Source organism: Loxodonta africana, chromosome 7 (assembly GCF_030014295.1).
Source record: "Loxodonta africana isolate mLoxAfr1 chromosome 7, mLoxAfr1.hap2, whole genome shotgun sequence".
NCBI classification, from domain to species: Eukaryota; Metazoa; Chordata; class Mammalia; order Proboscidea; family Elephantidae; genus Loxodonta; species Loxodonta africana.
This window is the reverse complement of record NC_087348.1, coordinates 21,998,602-22,007,300: the sequence shown is the minus strand read 5'-3', so window position 1 is coordinate 22,007,300 and position 8,699 is coordinate 21,998,602. Positions and strand designations below refer to the sequence as shown.

Sequence of the window (8,699 nt, the reverse complement as noted above, 5' to 3'; positions counted from 1 at the left end):
GAAGCAGATAATTTGTTATTATAGACTTCACAGATGTAGAAGAATTTTTGGATTTTGGACTTGGAGTTGATTTAAGACTTTTGTTGTGATATGATGGGGTGAGTATCTTTTACTGTGGCAAGGATATGAATTTTTGGAGACCAAAAAGTGGAATGTTATGGTTTGAATTGTGTTCCCCAAATATGTGTGTCAACTTGGCTGATTCCCAGTACTGTATGATCACCCACAATTTTGTCATCTGGTATGATTTTCCTGTGTGTCATAAATCCTGCCTCTAAATTGTTAACGAGGCAGTTGTGTTAATGAAACAGGACTCAATCTACAAGGTTAGGTTGCATCTTGAATCAATCTCTTTTGATATATAAAAGAGATATGTAACCTCCCACAGATTTAGAATTGTTCTACGATCATTTCAGTCAATTCAAAACATATTGTAATTTCCCTTGTGATATCCTTCTTGACTGATGGTTTATTTAGAAGTATGCTGTTGTTAGCATTAGCTATTTGTACCATTCAGGGACAAATCATAAAACACATGAAATAAATAACAGTACTGAATTCCTGTCTATTTGTTTTAGCAGTTACTGAGAGAGGAATGTGCAAACCTCCATTTATAATTGTGTATTTTGGGCTGGGCGGGCATTTTTTATTTGTTTATTGCTCCTTTCAATTCTGATAAAGTTTGTTTCATACATTTTGAAATTTTATTTTCACTGTGTATACTTTTCAAATTGTTAAGTCTTCTTGACAAATTGAGCTCTCTATCATGATGTTATGGCTCCCTTTATCCCTTGTAATGTTTCCTTGTCTGGCCTACTTCACTGGTGTAGCCAGAGTGATATCTATCTGTGATTTTAGTTCTCTACCTTGAAAATGTTAAGAAACTTCAGACTCAGTATTGTTGTTGTTGCTAGGTGCCATCAAGTTGGGTTCTACTCATAGCAACACTATGTAAAACAAAATGAAACACTGCCTGGTCCTATGTCACCCTCACAATCCTTGTTATGCTTGAGGCCACTGTTGTAGCCACTGTGTCAATCCATCTCATTGAGGGTTTTTGGTTTTTTTTCTTTTTCACTAACCCTCTGTAGTATAGTATTTTACAAAAAAAAAAAAAAAAAAACCTCAGTGCCACAGAAACTATTTCAACTGGTAGCTACTCCTGTAGGACAGATTAGAACTGCCATGTAGGGTTCCAAGGCTATAAATCTTTAAAGGAGCAGACTGTCACATCTTTCTCCTGAAGAGAAGTTGTTGGTTTCTAATCAATGACCTTTCATTTAATAGCCAAGTACTTAACCACTGTGCCACATGGCTTTCTTTCAGTATGGATTTAATGACCACTCAGGCTCATGATCTGCAACTTCCACATGTTTCAACCAAGCCAATCACTAGTTAAATCCTGTGGAAACCAAATCTCCAATACTCCTTACATACATTTTTTTCTCTATTTTCTGTCATTGACTTTATGAAGGCCTTAAATACTTCATCAGGTGTTGTCTGAAGGCCCAATAATGCAGTTGATAAAGGAAAAAGATCAGTATGTTCTTTTATTCTATGTAGCAAACTGTCTAAAAGTGAAGCCCCTGTAGCCAGGAAGCTTAACTTAGAATATGGCTATCACTGTTAGGAGCTATGTGGTCTTGAGCAAATTTATGTGCCTCTGTTTCTTCATCTGAGATAATAGTAGAACCACTTCTTGGAGTTGCTATGATGATGGTGAGACTTAATATACGGAAAGCACTTACGTAATTATTCAGTGCCTAATCAGCTGTATATGAGTTCTAACTATTGCTGTTAACTATCACTCATTCATTGACTCACCATTCATTCAATAAATATCTCCAGGTAAACTTACTATTCCAAGTACAATGTTATGTCCTGGGGAGGAGAGACACAACTGTGAGGAGAGACACAATGACTGCCTTTATGCAATTTACACTGTCAGCATAGTGATAGATCTACATGAAACCAGACCCACTGCTGTCTAGCTGATTCCTACTCATTGTGACCCTGTAGGACAGAGTATAGTTGCGTCATAAGGTTTCCATGGCTACCGTCCTTATGGAAGCAGACTGCCACATCCTCCTACTCCTGTGGAGTGCCTGGTAGGTTCAAACCACAGACCTTTTGGTTAACAGCCAAGAGCTTTAAAGTCTATACCACCAGAGCTAAAGATTTTTTTTTTTTTAGTAGCCAAATACTGAAAACAACAAATGCTAATGTCTATTTTATTTAATATTTGTTATAATATTGAAAAATGTGTTATATTAAAAAAAATGCCAAAGAAGACAGGGAAGGTCAAATCTTTCTTAAAGGAAAGGTATTTGAGGAGATTTATAAAGAGTAAAAGTTATTGATACTTAAATATACCATTTTTCCATGTTGACTTGAACAAATAACTCATTGGAGACTGTCTTATCCTCACAATTTGGTTTCTCCTTTATTAGAAGAAAGAAAGGAAATATATTGGAATTTTCATATAGGTTAATTTGACATGAATTCTTGTCTACTTTGATGGCTGGATTATTAACCAAATATTTTTAGGCATAATTCGGTGCAAACTTGTTCCTTCAGTTCATCTCTTCCTTTCCCAAAAGATTATTATTATTATTTTTATTTGAAAGACTGATAAACCAAGAGACAACATTGACTGAATCTTTGCCTTCATGATTTTGAAAGCCCGGTTTGAATAATAGAACATTTAAAAATGTTCTAGAAATGCTGCAAAAATACCGAGTTTTGTAAAACATGCATTTTTATGAGTACATTTGAAGCAAAATATTCTTTCTTCTAGAAAGACCATCTCAATAGATCATAATAAGAAATAATATTAAGTTACTGGGGCTTCAAACTGTATAATTTTTAGAAGGTAAAATGTCTATATTGCATCTCTGAAAATTAGAATTTTAAAGGAATTTCGAGTATATATGTAAACCACACTCTGTTGTCCAGTATTTCCTTCTTGCAATAGAAAAATATTAGTTCTCTTTGCATTATTGACCAGAAGAGATTAGAAATTGAGGCTCTTAAATTTTCTGGAGTGTTTTTTCAAACTCACACTTAAGCATTGGTGTCTTAGTCATCTATTGTTGCTATAACAGAAATACCACAAGTGGATGGCTTTAACAAAGAGAAATTTATTTCCTCACAGTCTAGTAGCTAGAAGTCCAAGTTCAGGCCATCAGCTCCAGGGGAAGGTTTTCTGTCTCTGTTGGCTCTGGAGGAAGATCCTTCTCATCAACCTTCCCCTGGACTAGGAGTTTCTTCACCCAGGATCCCCAGGTCTAAAGGATGCTTTCTGCTCCTGGTGGTACGAGGTGTCCCTCCTCTCTGCTTGCTTCCCTTTCCTTTTATCTCTTATAATATAAAAGGTAGTGCAGGTCACACTCCAGGGAAATTCCCTTTACATTGGATCAGAGATGTGACCTTAATAAGAATGTTTCTGTTCTGCCCTAATCCTCTTTGACCTAAAATTACAATCACAAAATGGAGGACAACCACACAATACTGGTAATCACTGCATCACCAAGTTGATACGTATTTTTGGGGGGACATGGTTCAATCCATGACAATTGGTTTTTACAGGAACATTGTTTTGATTGCTATGTTATGATGATTTTATTGTGGTAGGGCCACAAGACAACCTCTGCTGGTAGGAAGAAAGTGGGTTTTATTGAATGACACACTTTTTACTCTTAATTACTCAAAAAATAAACAAATATTGAAATAAAAACAAATAGTTCAAGAGCAGATGACATTAACAGGAAACAGCTGAGGTGATGTAGGGCCTTTTCCATTCTCTGGGTCCTGATCATTGTTGAAAAATGTCATTCATGATGACCAGAGCAGGCTTGTCCTTGTGATTAGAGAACAAAGACAGGAGGAGGAAATAAACTAGAACCATTAAAGGATTGTCCAATGGTGTAATCATTTTTCAGAGTTTGAAACAATCACATACAGTAAAAAAAAAAAATTTTTTTTTTTTTTAGTGGCCACTTGTAAATTATTTTCTAAGCTATATATTCATTTTTACTGAGCCTTAAGTGTACTCTCAATAAATATTACTGTGTAATCTCTCAGTAGTTTCAGAATGAGCCTAATCAATTTTTGTGATTAAACAATGGCAAAAATGTAATAATGGAATCGACATATGATTTTGAGCCAAACAGTGCAGAAAGCATATCCAAAGGCCTAGATGGTTCTCAGTATGTAAGGGCATAAAAAAAATCCTTGGGAGGCCCTTCACAGGGATTCTAGAGAGGGAAATTAACTTCCAACTGTTTGCTGAAGAGTTACTATAAACAATGTGAGGAAACCCGAAGTCATGGAGTTCTCAGGGCATCATCTTTCCGGCAAGTAAAGGTCAAGTTAAACGAACAGTAATCAGGGATATAATCCATCACTGAATGTTTAATATGGGAACATTTGAAAATAGCTCTACAGCCATGTAAATGGGACGATTTCTCTGTGCTCATAAAGTTCTGCCTTGGAAGGTTTGCTAAGGCTTTGTTTGAAAATATTCTAGGATATACACACCCTGAAAAATAAAAGCAAGACACTTTCTTCTCAGATTCAGACTTTAGCAATATGAATTGATACTCGACATTTTTTTTCAATTTTACAATGCTACAAATGTGCTTTATTTATGAACCAATTTCTCTGAAACATTTCTTCATTGCTTCTTTTACATCTTTGTTCCTCAAACTGTAGATGATGGGATTCAGCATGGGAATCACAATGGTGTAGAATACAGACACTATCATGTCATGGTCCAAAGCATAGCTGGAACTTGGTCTCAAGTACATGAAGAGGATTGTTCCATGGTAAATTGATACTCCAGTTAGGTGAGAGCCACAAGTGGAAAACACTTTTCACCTCCCTTCAGCAGAATGCACCTTCAGAATGGCCATAAAAATGAATCCATAAGATATCAAGACAATCAGGACAGTGAATATCTCAATAGATCCCACAAAGTAGAAGAGTAGAAGTTGGTTGATGTGAGTGTCAGAGCAAGAGATAGCAAGAAGCGGAGGGATATCACAAAAGACATGTCTAATTTCATTGGCTGCACAGAAGGAGAGGCTAAAAGTTGCCACTGTGTTTAAAGTAGCATGTGAAATACCACCAACATATGAAGCAGAGATGAGTGACACATAGACTGTGGGTGACATGTGAACTGAATAGAGAAGTGGGTTGTAAATTGCTGCATACCGATCGTATGCCTTTGCTGCCAAAAGAAAGCATTCTGTGGTCCCAAAAGTGACAATGAGTAGCATCTGTGTTGCACATCCAAGGAATGAAACAGTTTTATTCTCTGCCAGAAAATTGACCAATATTTTCGGGGTGACAACTGAAGAAGAGCAGACATCTAAGAAAGATAACACACTCAGAAAATAGTACATGGGACTGTGGAGTCGGGCATCCGCCATGACTAATAAAACCAGTCCCAAATTTCCCACCAGAGTAAAAACATAGATTGCAAGAAATAGTAGAAAGAGAAAGACTTGCACTTCAAAATTATCTGTGAAGCCAGCAATGTAAACATGGTGACTTCAGTGAGGTTCTTCATCTGAAACCTATATGGATCCAGCGTTGGTGACAACATTGACATTTCAGTTCATATTTATAGTTCCCAACTGCAACTGTAATCGCCGGGTGGTGCAAATGGTTCACATGTTTGCTTTTAATTGAAAGTTTGATGGCTCATTTCCACACAGAGGCACCTCAGAAGAAAGGAATGAGATCTACTGCCAAATATCAGCCTTTGGAAACCTTAAGGAGCATAGTTGTACTCTGATAAATTTGGAATTGCCTTGAGTTGGAATTGACTAGATGACATTGTAAATGCAATATACTGGGAAACAGAGTACACCTGATTACATCTTCATGTCTGTTTCCTAGGACGGCATAATAATATCGTAGGTTATGATGGGATAGGCAGTGACAAAGTAGATGAGCCCATGTGGACTCAATTTCCTATATAAAAAAAAGAAAAATGATTTCATTCATTTGTTGGCTAAACTTGTCATGTTAAAAACAACCAAACAAGCAAACCTGCCAATTTATGCGGTTCTCAAATTACCAGATTTTAAAACGTAGAAAGAGGAATGAGTAGAGGAAATTTTAAATCTAAAATCATTGGACTTGTAAATACACACTAATCATTTTAAATTAGCTACAACATACATGAAAGCCTTTCCTTAATGTCAACTAAGATAAAATGAGAGCAACAGCATGTATCTTACAAGATTGCATTAAATTTAAAGGATAAAAACTTATTAAAAATGATTTAATTTTAAAATGTTCTCAGATGACTAGAAAATAGATGAAATTAGATGTACCTTTCAACTTGTCTTAAAAGGTAGCTATTTTTGTGTAAATCCACAAAGTTTATCTACAATTCATCGCAACACATCTTCAAATATCTTATCATGTATTGTAATTTTGCTTGAATGGGATATTAAAAATAATAAAGTCATGAAATAATAAATAAATACATATCCATATATTTTGGGGGCATCACAAAAAAATACATTTTTGTTTCAAAAATTCCCCATTCTCTTTTTCTCTCTCTTCCTCCCACCCTTTTCTCTTTTCTCTCTTTCAAGACTTCATGGAACACAAACAAAAATATTTACTGGAGATAGTCAAGGATAAAATAGAAATCAGGTAGAAAGGAAGAAGCTCAGTAAAACTAAATTAAAAATATGCAAGCAAATTTTGAAAAAAAAATATGGCAATAGGTAGGGTACGAAAAAAATTCATTTCAAAATCTACTGCAAAATATAACTTGACTAAGAGAAACAAAAGAAATGTCAGCTAGACTGTGATTATAGCCATCATTTCATTGATGTTTCTGAGACAACAACGGTGGAAAGTTAAGAGCATTGTATCTGGACTTGATAAACTTCTATCAAAATCTCAGAAACAGCACCTAGTGCCAGTGTGAGCTAAGAAAATTAAAGTCGTCCTTCTTCTTTCTTGTACTAAAGAATAGATAAGATGGACAAAATGATTTCGATAAACATTGTTTCACTACATGAACATGGTATTCCGGCAGAGTGCTCATTTATGAGACATGTTAATATTATTTTTTAAATTCAAGTTTTGATTATATGTGAAAAGTGCATATGCTTTTTGTTTATCTAAAAAATAAATAAGTCAAAATAAGCCCTCCACATTTTATTTATCTAAAACAAAATAAACAGGGATTTTAAAATCAACATTTTTTATCAAAGCATTGAGCAATGAATGAATCCCAAACCACAAGCTAAAATATTTTTCTTTTAGTTATGCATGTTTGTTAAATGTTAATATGCAGATTAAAATATCATTTTATTGAAATTAAGCCCAATGAATCATAATATTCTAGACTGTAAAAAAAAAACAAAAAACAGAAACAAACCCGTTGCCATAGAGTCAATTCTGACCCACAGCCACCCTATAGGACAAAGTGGAACTGCCTCATAGGGATTCCAAGGAGCAGCTGATGGATTTGAACTGCTGACCTTTGGGTTAGCAGCCTGAGCACTTAACCACTGTGCTACCAGACCTCCATATTTGATAATCTGTGAAGAATTATAAAAATGCATCTCTGTCACGGCATTCTGCTTTTGGACTTGTCAGTAAAATAATAGTGTGTTTGGCTGAAATTCTCCAAATACTCTTGATGACATAATTTCCAGGCACACTTGATGGTCTGATCTTCTCCACAGAGCAAGAATGTGGTTTATGAATGTAAGTATGTTTTATACCAAATCAAGACCTGTTAGAGCAACTGCCTACTTCACTATAGGGAGCTGGAGACTTAATAGAGGAAAAAGTAGGAGGTTTAATCACTCACCCAAGCTTCTTCAAACAGGAATTATGGTTAGCTAATCTTTAAGGAAAGTAGAACTGTGTTTATGACAGAACACATGCGTGGTGCAAACCATTAAGGCACTTGGCTGCTAACCACAGGTTTGGAGGTTGGAGCCTACCCAGGGGCACCTCAGAAGGAAGGCCTGGTAATCTACTTCTGAAAATCAACCATTGAAAACCTTGTGGAACACAGTCATGAGTCAGAGTGGACTAGATGACAAATGGTTGGTTGTGTTTATGACTAGTTGATTTCAGTTTAAGGGGCTATAGTGGCTAGGAACACAAAAATATAGATTCTGAATTCTCTTTTTTTTGTTTAACAAAACATGTTCCATCTTGAAGACTAAAAATATATCACTTCCTTAACTCTAATAGAGTCATTATCAGAAAACATAAAGTACTCGGTGCCCGTCACAACAGTACTACAAAGACTAGGCTTGAGGCGAAAGAAAGCCGTGATAGCAGCTACCACAGATTAATAAGTGGACTCAAGGGGCTAGGAATTTTGTGCACATGACTGTATGTAATCTTCATAGCACCAGGAAAGCTAAATAATTTGGTGATCTTTTACAGACGAGAGAAAGAACTAAGGCCCAGCTAGACACAAAACTTGACCAAGGTCACACAGTAGTTCCTAGCAGAGCAAGGATTCACCCCAGGTTTTTCTGATCCCAGTCTAAGCTATTTCCACTTGACCATATTGCAATTCCCACCGTGCCAGGTCCTTATTCTGGAATCATCAGCCCCAAGAAATAATGCAAAATAACATCCTCACATATTTGAATTATTTTTTAAAGTAATCCAGCTTAAGTAAACCATGAAATTAAAATACATAT

The 8,699-nt window shown here is 35.7% G+C and overlaps 1 protein-coding gene across 1 annotated transcript; it reads right to left on the bottom strand.

The window, feature by feature from the left end:
• Positions 1 to 4,207: 4,207 nt before the first annotated feature.
• Positions 4,208 to 7,478, bottom strand: LOC100656189 (olfactory receptor 5T1-like). Its single transcript, XM_023542617.2, is given in 1 exon segment — positions 4,208 to 7,478. A coding segment is annotated over 1 exon segment (786 nt). The 5' UTR covers positions 5,433 to 7,478; the 3' UTR covers positions 4,208 to 4,646.
• Positions 7,479 to 8,699: the final 1,221 nt, after the last annotated feature.